Source organism: Orbicella faveolata, unplaced genomic scaffold, assembly GCF_042242905.1.
Source record: "Orbicella faveolata isolate gen_17 unplaced genomic scaffold, um_ofav_v1 contig_24, whole genome shotgun sequence".
Taxonomy (NCBI): domain Eukaryota; kingdom Metazoa; phylum Cnidaria; class Anthozoa; order Scleractinia; family Merulinidae; genus Orbicella; species Orbicella faveolata.
Genome location: NW_028301552.1, coordinates 12,894,303 through 12,907,781, shown reverse-complemented (window position 1 = coordinate 12,907,781; position 13,479 = coordinate 12,894,303). Strand labels below are relative to the sequence as shown.

General features: G+C 40.1%; 1 protein-coding gene across 1 annotated transcript; it reads right to left on the bottom strand.

The window, feature by feature from the left end:
- Nucleotides 1–2,217: 2,217 nt before the first annotated feature.
- On the bottom strand, nucleotides 2,218–11,948 carry LOC110052321 (UBX domain-containing protein 1-like). Its single transcript, XM_020758435.2, has 12 exons — nucleotides 11,791–11,948; nucleotides 11,592–11,645; nucleotides 10,374–10,447; nucleotides 9,458–9,587; nucleotides 8,974–9,010; nucleotides 8,303–8,397; nucleotides 7,903–7,957; nucleotides 6,765–6,829; nucleotides 5,982–6,053; nucleotides 5,684–5,735; nucleotides 4,217–4,339; nucleotides 2,218–3,354 (listed from the first exon to the last, which is right to left on the bottom strand). Exons 1-12 carry the CDS (start codon nucleotides 11,841–11,843, stop codon nucleotides 3,133–3,135), a joined length of 1,032 nt encoding a protein of 343 aa, XP_020614094.2. The 5' UTR covers nucleotides 11,844–11,948; the 3' UTR covers nucleotides 2,218–3,132.
- Between the last annotated feature and the right edge of the window lie 1,531 nt (nucleotides 11,949–13,479).

Below are 13,479 nucleotides of genomic sequence, written 5' to 3'. Positions count from 1 at the left end.
GTGCCCTTGTCACTTAACAGGTGGTCGATTGACGTGTCCATAGAAACGCGAAAACACCGGGGCAGAATTTCGCTTCTAAAGCTCATGTATTTTATATACAGAGCCGTTCGTTCACCCATTTAACCCGGAATTAGGGCAAATACGGTGGGGTTAAAGAACCCTAGTTTCGATGCCATCAATATTATTGATATCGCATGGTGAAGAGAAATCTTACTGCTTTACTGTAAGTTGTGTTCCTGAAAGCATGTTTAATTATCTTAAGTAGTTTCACAGTGATTTCCTTCGTTTTGAAATGCCCCGAATAAAACATAATAGCCAAACTCTCGCATGTAAACAAAAACAAAGGTGTGGCTGACTCGGGCCATTTAAGCGGCCCTTCGGGCAACTGGGATAATCCAGATTAGTGTCGAGATTCGAGTTATGCAAATGTAATCGTATCACTTTAGACTTGGTTTAAGCGAATGTTGTAAGATTAGTCAGGCGTCACCAGCCCACGCACGGTTGGGACTGGGAACTGTTTTCAAAATATTATGGGATGTGTTGTGTTGAAAAGAGCACACGGCGAGTGAGATCGATGGAGTTCTGTTATCTGTATCAGTGAGTTTAGCCGATTTAAACCCGTTGTTTGTTTTTGGACTGAAATCAAGTTGTGACCATATTGTCAGAAGAAACATTTCCGACATATGAAGAAAACGACCGACAAAGGCAGAACTGAACTGGTGAATGGGTGCGGTTATTCCCGAGTTTAAGACGAAACTGATTTGGGCGAATTCTGTGATGTTGGCGGCACAATGGTGGCCTTTGTATATGAAGGAAACCATTCCTTAGCTTTCTCTATGGGAACCTTTAATTGATATCCGGTAATATTCGGTATCCTTCGGAGATTTCTTATTATCTGCGGCCGATCATCGGCAATCTTCGGAAGTCTTCGGCTATCGTCTAAATCTTCTGGCAAACGTCGGCGGCCTCTAGGAGACTTTTTTAAGGGATTTTATAACTGCGATGGCACAGGCGAAGAAATTACTGAAATGTGATTGATTTGGGAGATGAGCGTATAGTTCTTAGGGTCATATCAGTCTTTTTCCGACTTAGTTCTGTCATTTGCTGTGTAAATATTCTGACACGATGAACATGCTTGGATTATCTTTCATCCTTAGGATAGTAATTTGAGAGTTATTTGATCTTGGTTTTATCGTTTCTAAATAGGGTGGGTTTTCAAGTATAGCAGTTGTAACAAATTAAAAACACGATGGCGGACACTTCCGCCGTAAACGCTTGGAATAAAAGCGAGCACTGATCAAGGTTAACAGAACATTGCGAGTAATAAAATTAAACTAACATAAGCGTGCTGTAAATAGCTTGAAATGTAACAGACATCCATGGATCATTAAGATACTGGTAATGATGGTTTGTTTCCCGCCAGTCTTGAAGGTTGTCAGTTCTATTTATTCTGAACCAGGAGGGGATGAAGAGTAAGTGTTATCCCTCACCGATAGGCCATATTCCTAAGGTATTTTCACCCAAGCTATTTTTAGAGCTGGATAATACTACCACGCGCGTCGCGTGGATGTCTTCGTGGAGGATGAAAATATATGTAGAGCCGTACGTGCTGTCCACGTGAACGAAATAGGCGTCACGTGATTGGCTATTCCACGACCTTTCTGATATTCCGAAACCGAGAGTGATCTGAAAAAACCTTGAGATGGATTACCTTGGGAATAAGGCTTATATGAAGGATTAACTCCCTCGTCCTTCTGGCCCTCTTGTTCTGAGTTTATTTCATTTTTCATAAACAAGTTATAGCACGAATTGAACCTAATATTTGGAACAGTACCAGCTTGTGATATTTCAAAATTGTCCAGACAAAAGCTGCTGAAACAGTTCGTGATAGTTTGAACAAGATGAAATAAAACTCGCGAAATTATTTTGAAATACTGTAGCTGTTGATTCAATATCAATATGTATAAGGGACAAGGAAATTAAATAACTCTAGTAAAAGCGAAGAGAAGAAATAGGTTAAGTTGTATACGAGAGAAGTTTAAGTAATGTGGTGTAATGTACGAGATAACTGTTGGTACGTGATGTGAAATGAATAGTGAAGATCATATGTAAGTAATATTAGTGAAAAAAAAAAGTAATGGAAACAAATGTAAGTAAAGTAGGCTAAGCGATATTTGTGATAAGTGATGTAAGGCAATGGAACAAAACACATCTTGGTTTCTTCTTTGATTCTTTTAGTGCCTAAAGTAACACAAAATAATTTTCAAACATAAAGACTTGAAGTTTGACCACAGACTATGTAAATCTGATACAAATTATAAAACTTGAGTTGCGTCACAAATTGTGAGTAAAAATAGAACGCGCGCACTTTTCCTAAGTAACCTCTGGGCGCTTTACATTTGACCAGAAAGATCCCTTACGTTCCGGAAGGGAGATCGGGTGGAATAAAACTTATGAAATAATTATCGGCGAAACGACTGAACCATCGAGCTCTAATCAAATTAAAATATCGTGCCTGTGACAGCGATATCGCTAAAGTATTTGATAACCATACTACAAGGAACGGCACAACAGAACACATTTGAACACTCAGTGCTTAAAGGAGCTAAGTCACGGCTTGCGCATCTTGAAAAGTTTAGCCTAAATTTTTCAAGTTCGTCGTTCGTAATCCGTGTTAATCTTCTCCATCCTTGACCATCCTAGTTTCTTTATGGTTTATTATTATCTCTTTGGTGTTTTCCTATCTTAGTAAACTACTATTTTCAGGTTTCCTTCAATTTAAAGGTAATTTTGTACGTGGCGAAATCACTCGAAATACCGTGACTGAGCTACTTTAACACCTTAAGCTAACTTCCTTAAGCGAACTTCCTTCCGTATTTCAAAATGATTGCGAAGGATTTGAGAACCAACACGATGGGACAAATGAGGTTTTCAGGATCGAGAACGATTCTGTTTCAGACGGTTTCAGCCAAAGCGAGAATTCCTGTTCTATTCGACGCTAGAATTTCTCTAAATTCTAATCCACGAGGTTTGCTCGAACGTTCAGCTCAACAATTTATATCCAGTCAAAGTTTTCTTTGGATAACCGTCCCAAAACCAATAAAAGTAAAATGTATCAACGTTCCTTGCCATTTACAACTTGGTTAAAATTAACACAGCTGAGGGCACGAGCCCAGCCTCTTGTAGACTCGTTCCCAGGTCTCCGTCGGTGTAGGTTTTTCTCGGAAAGGTGGTCATCAAGTTGAAAGGCGCCGAGCCGTCGGTACGCTTTTCATGTACGTAGCTACGAACTGCCTCCAGCGTGTCCGTGGCCTGGAACGTCCCAGTGATTGTACTGCCATTCGTTAAACGAAACTATCGACACAAAAAGAAAGAAATCAATTTTGCTACTAAATTGACAATGTTCTAGAGTGTTATTGCCGAACTTTAGGCCAGTTTTCGAGGAGAATGGGAGATGCGGTGGCCTCATGGTTAGTGCGCTCGTCTCCGGATCGAGCGGTCCGGATTCGAGCCCTGGTCGGGGACATTGTGTTGTGTTCTTGGGCAAGACACTTTACTCTCACAGTGCCTCTCTCCACCCAGGTGTATAAATGGGTACCGGCGAACTTAATGCTGGGGGTAGCCCTGCGATGGACTAGCATCCCATCCAGGGGGGAGTAGAAATACTCCTAGTCGCTTCATGCTACAGAAACCGGGATAAGCTCCGGCCTGATGGGCCACTTGGCTCGCATGCAGACTTTACCTTACCTTTCGAGGAGAAATGGGAGGCGCGGTGACCTCATGATCAGTGCGCGCGACTGCGGCTCAGGTGGTTCGGGTTCGAGCCCCGACCGGGGACATTGCGTTGTGTTCTCGGGCAAGACATTTTACTCTCACAGTGCCTTTTTACACCCAGGTGTATAAATGAATACCGGCGAATTTAATGCTGGGGGTAGCCCTGTGATGGACTAGCATTCCATTCAGGGGGGATTAGAAATACTCCTAGTATTCTATTCCTACTCCTTTAGCCTCAGTTCCAAGCTAGTTCCAGTCCAATACCGATAATACGAATGTGGCCTATTTAATAGTAATTCAAGACCTAAACATTCACGGCTTTAAGCAACGGTGACGCAGATTCCACGGTTCATAACATGGCTGAGGACTTTCTTGATTCTCATCAACATTCTGTTTAACAATTTATATTTCAAGGAGAAAGGAGATGTTAATCACACTTTACCTGAAGTTTACAAGTCGTATGTTGCTTTTTCTCCACAGCAGCAGCAGCAGCTTGAACCGGTTGAGCAGGTATTGCTGATGCTGCAGCATTGTCTGACCGTAGGTCTGTTCCACCTTTACCAAACTAAAACCAAACACTGCAATTAAGGCCCCGTCCACTACGCCAGAGGAATATGAAAACGCAGCTTTATTTCTCCGGTTCGGTCTTCCGTTCACACTAATCCGTCACGAAAATGGAGCCTTTGGAAACGCCCTTCAGCCCGGAGGAATGTGAAAACGCCGGCTTTGTGTTTTAGTGTGGACAGAAAACGTTTTGAAAACGAAACTTTTCGAAAAAGACGAAGTTACGATAATAATAACATTTGCCTGACCGAGTTTTCCTCAAACACAAATCCAAAATGACTGGTGATTGTTGCGTTTTCAAATTTCTCCGGTGTAGTGTGGACAGAGAAAAACATTTCATGCGTTTTCAGAGTGAAACCTCCGTTTTCAAACTCCGATGGCTTAGTCTGGACGGGGCCTAAATCATACTTACATACTTTATGGAGCCTCGCCACTGGGACTTTTTAGGAATAATAACTTTTAAGTTACAGTAATAACACTATCAATCTACATTGAAAGCTAACATCCTAAATTTATATATAAAAACTAAAATCATTGACAATATTTTAAGAATTTAGTTAAGATACTAAGAAGTTAAGAATTTTCTTACAAGTTTGTGCTTAAAGGTCTTCTTAAGCGTTGCTACCGATTGTCAACTTCTTAAGGTCGGCTTTAAAGAGTTCCAGAGATTTGCAGTTCTATATTCGAGTCAGACTGTCAAATATAATTCGTGCTTTGGTTTTACTAAAAGAAACCTGATTCTCAACCCTGATTCTGACCTCAGGGGTGTAGCTAGGGGGGTTTGGGGGTGCCCGTGATCCCCCCCGCCCTTTTGTAAACCTTTTTAAGCAAACAACCTACAACAGGTGACAAAAACGACATGCCAATCCAGTGAGTACCCTCACTTTGACACAGTGCGACCTCCCCCCCCCCCCCCCCCCCCCCTTGAAGCATCGTGGCTACGCTCCTGGACTTGGTTGAGAAACCTTTTCCTACCGCTAGCATGTAACGATTATTTATAAAGGTAATGCTTCAGGGCGAGTCTCTCAACGTCTGCGCTTTGTTTTAAGCCTGCCAAGGTCACAAATATAGGTGAGGTCGGTAGGATTTAGGGAGGGGGAAGGATTGGATTTGACAATGATAACATGAATTCGTTGAAACGTCAGCTTTGCTTTACTTTCGCTAATTTTCTTGCTAAATGTTTTTCGAAATCGTTTTTTATTAGACAGTCTCAGCCACCCCTCTTTGAAAAACTCCTAGATCCACCCCTGAATGTGTTAGCCACACTACATAGTATATCTCCTTTACACGAGAACAATCATCTGGACCATTCAGAGTTCTTTCACTTCCAATTGCTTAACGTCACCTTTTCGGCTCGTTCTGCTCTGTCTCTCGCTATCTGGTCCTTGACCCTTTGCCTAAGAAGGAGAAACATTTGATGGTTAGTCTCGCAAAAAAAAAAACAAAAAACAAAAAAAAAGATTTATGGCCATTTTAGGAAGTTCGTAGCTTACAACTCGCTCCCTGCACAATACTGGCAGGGGTTACAAGTTTTAAGAGGTTGTTGTTGTCATTGAAAGAAAGATAAAGAAAATTAAACAAGCAAACAAACTAACAAATAACGACATCATCTATTACAAATAATAGCTTTTTTCCCCACTCACCTCGCCAGTCTTTCCTCCATTCTTTCCCTCTTTCTTTCATTGGCTATTTTTTGCGCTTCTTGTAATTCCATCCTCAAAAACCGAAGTACATAGAAATGAGGCGTTAATTATCAAAAAAAACTGAAGACAACAAAACATATTTCGGATGTTTTTTAATTATACGAGCTGAACAGTGGCACTAATTCTTATGTCACAGACAGACATTATGCGTTTTTTGTTTGAAGCCAAGCACCACACTTACTTTAATTCTTTACCATACACCATATATACAAATAACATTTATTTTTTGATTATTGCTGATGACGTTCGGTTAACCCGATGAAAAATTCCACTTTTAAGCATTTATTACGCTCTGAGCACGGGAATTTATTGTATGATTCCAGGGCTGGAAAACAATATTTTTGATTTTAAACACCATGTTGAAGGGGACGTAACCGTGGTTAGTACTAGTCTGGGAACACAAAATTAAAACAAATTATGCCCAGCAAACAATAAGTAATCAGGACTCGCATTTTTTTTTGGGGGGGGGGGGGGGGAGGGGAACGCTCAGTAAGTTACGACATCATAATACGTGAACTCTCCTTGTATTTTGTACGCGTCACATCAACTTTTGAAAAGTCAGTTTGCTGAATCGTCAGCGCTTCAAATATGAACGCAAATGTAAGAGATAGCCAGGCATACGATCACAGGCTCGCTTCACAGGTTCGCGTACGCGAAAACTATACAGATCTCAAACAACATCCACTTAGCAGAGGTCTCTCTGTTTGCAGAGGGCTAACTTACTTTTGTTTTATGCTTGTCATTTCTTTCCCCATCTTTCGACGGCTTTTCTCTTTTTCTAAAGCATTCTGAAGGGAAAGAAAAACTAAAAGTTAAATAGTCACATCTTAGATCTCTAAAATTCCAGTCGAAGTAATATTTTATTGTTTTCACTACTAAGATTTTCAAGGCTCGCTCCTCTACGTTTGTCCATATATTACAAAATTCATATCCATTCTGGACAGCAGGGAGTTTAAGGCAGTGTCAACACTGCGCCGGAGAAATTTCAAAACGCAGCTTTATTTCTACGGTTTGGCCTACCGTTCGCACTAATCCGTCACGAAAACGGAACTTTTCTAAAACGCTTTTCAAAGCGGAGGAATTTGAACTTCCCGGCTTCTCGTTTCAGTGTGGACGGAAAAGATTTTGAAAACAGAGTTTTTCGGAAACGATGGCGTCACGATAATCATGTGATTTCGCTGACCGAGGTTTCCTCAAACACAAATCCTGAAAATGAAAATGGACGGAAAACATTTCATGCATTTTCAGAATGAATCCTTTGTTTTCAAATTCCTCCGGCATAGTGTGGACGAGGCAACGGGAACTGAGCAGTGCAATGGCTGCGTACGTGTGTTATAAATCTTGTTGCATTTCTTTGACGTTCTCTGCAAAACGACAACGTGACTTGACCAAATTGCGCGTAGTCCAAATAACGTGAGCCACGACGGCCAGTTCTTAAAATTTTACATCTTAAAATTTTACATCTTACATATTCAGTATTGGGATAGCTCTGACACTGACAGAGAACTGCTAAATGAATCTAGATTCTTGCGAGATTCGTAGGTTGAATAAAACTTAATTTTTTAATCGATGTTGTCCTTGACGTTGCTGTCAACAAGAGTTCATCAGAACACCAAGGAAAACGAGTCCGAGTTCGAGCAAAAGAACAGAAAAACTTTGATACGGCTTGCACCTGCAGTGTTAAGCCTGTGTACAGCTGTCGCTTTCCTCAAGAAAAAGGAGACCGGGCTACTCTGCACAGGATACATGTAGCTACCATTACGTGTTTCTACTAAAGATAAATTAATCAAAACAAAATGCAACAAAAGATGACAAATAACAACACTACATCTTTCTTTAATCCTGTGAGCATGGCATGTACCTTTTTTTCCTCTGCTAACTTCTGTTCTTTTCTTTCCTTGAGCCGTTGTTGTATCCTGTAGGATCATAACGTTTTAACAGTATCACAAGGCAGAAGCAAACCCCCCCCCCCCTCCAATTTAACCCATTCATGTCTTTATTTACAAGATTCAACTGTATGTGGGTAGCTATGTCCACCAGTGTCTTCTGTATCCCAAAGGCGCAATAAGGACTGATGACGTACACCAGTGATTCTAGCACACTGATGGAACCTACAGGGTTGACTTGGATACTTCAGGCTGTGGCTATATAACACTGTAGTGGAAACTTATGTGAACCTGACTTGTACAGTATACAAGCGTCAATGGACCCATGTAGCCTGACCAATTTTTAAACATAGAGAAGAAAATCTAAGGCCATACTTTTCTAACTGCTGCTTCTTTTCTTCTTCAGTGAGTGGTTTGATTTCCTCTGTTGACTCAGAAAAGTTGGAATGCCCTGACCTCGCTGCATGGAGCTGATGAGTGGAATAAACAAGGAAAAATAACATCTTTTGCAACTGAAGAATGTAAAGATTCAACAAACTACATTGTCCAATCTGATGTCAGGACACAGAATTAACTTGAACAGATTTTGTAGGGTGTAAAGAAATCGAATTTTTAGAGTTGCCAGAAGGGCAAGCTCTAACTTTGATGTACTAGTGTGAAAATCATTCTCTCTAGCCTACAAAAAGTGTCTGTTACTGACAGTACTCCTGTAACAGTAAGCTGAATTCCACACAAATTTTCCCATCAGGAAACTTCATTTTAACACCCATCAGGTATGTGATGGACAGAATCCACCAGCTGCACAGGCAATATATATACAGTATACCTTCTCAATCAAAACTAAAACTCAAGATAATTGAGAAATTAACTCGTAAAAATCTAGACAGGCTAACTAGGTTAGATATCCAAACACTATCGTTTTCAGATTTCCTCTGTTTAAACTTGATGAATATTATTAACAAGTTTGAGAAATGAATATTAAATGTTATACAAAGTCATGTACATGTAAGTTATAAACTAAACACAAAAAAGAAAAGAAAACTAACCTGAACATCATTCTCACTCCTGAGTCTTTTACCACAACTGAAAAAAAGTTATCAATTTGTTATTTAATATCAGTATTAATTGCCCCCCTGTTCCTTGAAGAGATAGTTCAAATGCAAATGACCAAGCTATAAAACACGGCAATCACCATTTGAATGACTCTTTGCATAATTAAACTCCAAAATTACCACTTAGAAAAATTATTTCGAAAGTTATGGACTCATTATTAAGTTGAAGTTGATAAATTAACAATCATAGCAATTTAGTTCATGGCATATTGTCACATATTATTGGTCTTTGATCTGATGTTGGGGTAAAGCTAATAGCTGATTTAACTTTGAATATGAACTTCAAACTGATAATCAACTAAACCAAAATGTTTCACTTGGCAAATGATGCAACTTCAACTACAGTTTCTTGCAGAATTACTTTAATTTATAAACTTTATTGATATTAAAGTAAATATTTTATCGTTACTTTTCTTACTCATCACAAACTAGAGACAAAGCTTGCTTGGGCTCTTCAGTGGGGCTTGCAGTGTCTGACGGCTGTTCAGAGTTCTCAACCGGAACTTTTTCTGAACTCTCATCTTCAGCTCCAGGAGTGGCTGACTCTTCTGGGAGATAAATTAACAAATATCAGGTCAACATGGGGTACAACAAATTCAATGGCACCAAAGCACTCCATAACATCAAAGCTCAAAATGCTTTCCATGGCATGAAGTTACTATGAAAAGTGGTGGAAAACGGTACCTGGAAAATGGTGGTTCTTGCAAAATTTTCATTCAGTCTTGAAATCTCGGAAACCTTTATGAAGAGCCATGAGCAAAGTCTCATTTTTTTTCTGTCTTCATTCATCGCTGAGTTTTAAATGGTTTTCACGTAAGTCCGAGATTTCAGAAACTTGGCGAGTCTTGAATTTTACAATTTTATTGCCCCTAGGAGAAATATTATTTGTTCTTCTTCCTGAATAGTTGCCCCCAACATTCTGTTAACTTAATTCTCTAACAGTTTGCAAGAACCCATTTATAGATAGCAGGATAGATCAGAGTCATTATGAGTCAGAGCAAAATGCTTTGCCCAGCAATAACAGTACTCCTGGCCAGCATTCCAATCTGGAGTCTAATGCACATGTACACACAGGCCATTAAACTACTACACAGGGGCAGTACTCGGTAAGTACATGTATATTAAGCATGAACAGTCTCCATCTATGTTGCTGTGAAATTTTGTTTTCTAAAATTCTCCAGCCTTTGTTTTAATTCAAGTTCATATTTTTTTCCCCACAGGTATAATACAATCAATCAAGTTGACCAGGCTAGAAGTTAGCTACTTTTATTACTTCAAGTTAATTATTTGAAGTAAACTTTATTACCCAATTTAGTTATGTAAATGAAAAGTACCTTTTCCTAGCACATGTCCAACTGGTGGTTTATAAGGTTCATCAATGTCAGGATCCTCTGAATGGGCAAATAACCTAAAGAACAGGACCATTTCATATATTAAATGATTAATGCTGAGCTCGAGTCTAGTCGTGAACATCCCAATTCTCCACACTGACCTCACCTCTCTGTACAAAGGCCACCTCCCTACATCGGTCAGCTCTCTACAACAATCAACTTTCTACAACAGCCACCTTTCTTTGCCCTGGCGAACTGTCCATACATTCACTCATTTTAACCTCTCTACATTGGCAAGTTCGGCCAAAAAACGCATCCCATCTGCCAAAATATCCTCTGGACAACAGTAAGTTAATCAACAACTGACAAACAAAACCCCATTTTCTATTGGAAAAGGTCACAAAACTTGATACACAACATGCATCATTTGTCTCATTGTTTTCTTGATATATTTTGATTGTATAATGTATTTACATGTCGCACATTTTTTGAGGATAAAAATGTTTAACCCCACAAAAACATCATCATATTACATCCCTCCCTCCCCATAACAGCCACCTCTCAATGGACACTTTTGCCTGACCCCAAAGTAACTGTTACAAGTGGAGAGGTTTGACTGTTGTCGCAGTCTGGAGAATACAGTGTGAGACTAACATGAGACAGTTCTCTGTAATGTTGGCCTTTTTCTTTATTTCCATGACCCCTCTGTTAATCAGAGATGAGATAAAACTGGCACAAGGAAGGAATGCAAGATGTAAGTCAAATGACAGTTAACTACCTTTGATGTATTTAAAATTCATCTTGAAGGCCTAGAGAACACCAAGAAGGGTGAATGATCGAATGATCATGTTTATATTATTTCTTCTGTTCATGTTCTGTAGGTAATGCTGTCAAGCTAAATTTTAACACATTGAAAGTAGGCTACTCGATCATTAGCCTGCATCAAAGTGGTTGCGAGCTATGGTCAAATTCCCTCAGCAACACAGGCTGACATATGTTGGCTTTTTCTTCAAAATAAACATCTTCCAGAGAGGACCCATTCGTGATGGGATATGTACTCACCAGTTACCTTAACACTGGTTAACTGACTGATTCCATGGTAGAAGGGTCCAAATATCTTTATACAAATGACTTGATTTTTCACACGCACACACCCGCCTCAAAGCTATCCTAACCAGTTACATTTCGCTCATTTTAAATAAAAAATATTAAGATACTCACCATTCCATAGCGGCTTCAATACCTCTGTTACCACTCACAGTAAGCGCCTTTTCCCTGTCAATTTTAATTCATTGCTTGTGTTTTTAAGTCGTGAATTTTTAGCTGCGGTAACTATCAAAGCAGTTCTAATTGTTGAGAATATAGCCGTGAAAATCCTATGAAATCTAGTAGAGCTGAAACACGTTCCTGTGATACTTACGCTCTGTTACGTGGAAACCCCATTTCAACCAGATTATCTATTTCTGACGACATGTTTCTCTTTTATTCCTACTATTTTCACGGAGTAAAGATCACGAAAATCGCCTACTGCTCCTCACCCTGCAATAACCACCAGGCGGTTCAACATCGAAAGCGAGGTTACCAAGCAACAGCCGCACCACGGGGAACTGGGGACGACATAGGGGATTTTGATACTTTGCTTTTCCAATCTAACCTGGAAGTTCTTGTGCGAGAGTTGTGTAGTTATAGAAATGATGCAATGACTGATCTAAACTCACCTCGAAGGTGATGAAAGTCCCTGCCCTGAATAAACTACCAGCTCGTCCCAAACAGACAACCCGCTACGAGGGCCGCGATGAAGGAAAACGCGCGTGCTCGTCGAAGGGAAGAAAGGACTGTGGGAAGTCCTCGAGGGGTAAGGAGAGTGGAGAAAAAACAAAACAGGCAGACTGAATGGACTGGGGCCAAATCAGGAAACTGTCGCATCCGTCACCCACACCAAACCTTGAATTGAATTCTTTTCCGCATCTATTTTTAGAAACTGATCCCCGCGCGTGATCAGACTCTTTAGAGTTTTCACTCCCTCATGCACTTTGAAACGCCCAGTCAAAATACTCAAACAATTATACGGCAAAGCATTGTTATCTCAATGTAACGAAAACAAAATAATCTTTTTCTTCGTGGAAAACGATCTATAAGTAAATGAAAAACAAACAAAGATTCGGGAAAAGGTTTCTTCCTGAGTATGACACATACACAAATACAGACTCCCCGAGTGATATGGACTCCTGCTTAAACCCGGGGGAACTAAATACATAAAGAACGTTACGGCTTAATGCGACTCCTGGTGCGAGGGGACAAATGAATCCGAGACGATCTTCACTTGCTGACTTCCTGGCGCCCAGAGTAGTGAACATGATATTGTGCTCAGGCGTCGACTTCTTTGTGCGGCGGACTTAAGCATTTCAAAAGTCATGGCAAGCAATGCATTGGTTCAGTAGACATCAACTTAGCTCAACTTGGTTCGACTGTATTTGGTTAACTTAACAGGTGGAGATAGGTTATTTGGTTTGAACAGAAAACTGCAAATTAATTTTGTTGTCCACTACATTTTGACCACTGTGATGACGCATATCGTTGTCGATAACAGTACAGACAACGCTAACCCACATTCGATTTGTTCTTACCACAATAGCAACGTCAGAGAAAACGTTTTTTTCAGAGCGTGACCAAGAGCATGACACATTGACATGAACAGCGTTGTCTGGACTCTTATCAACAGCGACAAATAAGCCAAACAAATTGCGAGATTAGTAGCAATTGTGGTAAAATTGTTAATCTTCCAGATGTTCAGTTAGTTGGGACGCAGTGTTTTCTCTCGCCGCACTTCTCCCCTAGTTTTGCACTCGCAGTTTTTCGCGCTGCGCCCCAACTAACTGAACGTCTGGAAGAGGCTAACAGCAAATAGGTATTTGTGACTGTGGTTCGTGCATTATCAACCTGTAAATTAATTCAATCTCGACTGGAAGGTAGAAGCTTATTAGTAGCAGAAAATGAAATGGGGACGTGATTGATCTTCGCAGTTACACACACAACTGTGTATAACTGTTATGTACAGTTGTGTGTATAACTGCGATGATCAATCATGTCTTCATATCTTTCTCCGCGG

Bases quoted from the DNA above. Each gene is read 5' to 3' on its own strand.
- LOC110052321 (XM_020758435.2), bottom strand. From the start codon at position 11,843: ATGTCGTCAGAAATAGATAATCTGGTTGAAATGGGGTTTCCACGTAAC. The intron at 11,646-11,790 runs GTAAGTATCACA...TAAAATTGACAG, and splicing joins GGGTTTCCACGTAACAGAGC to GGAAAAGGCGCTTACTGTGA. The intron at 10,448-11,591 runs GTGAGTATCTTA...CCTGTTCTTTAG, and splicing joins ATTGAAGCCGCTATGGAATG to GTTATTTGCCCATTCAGAGG.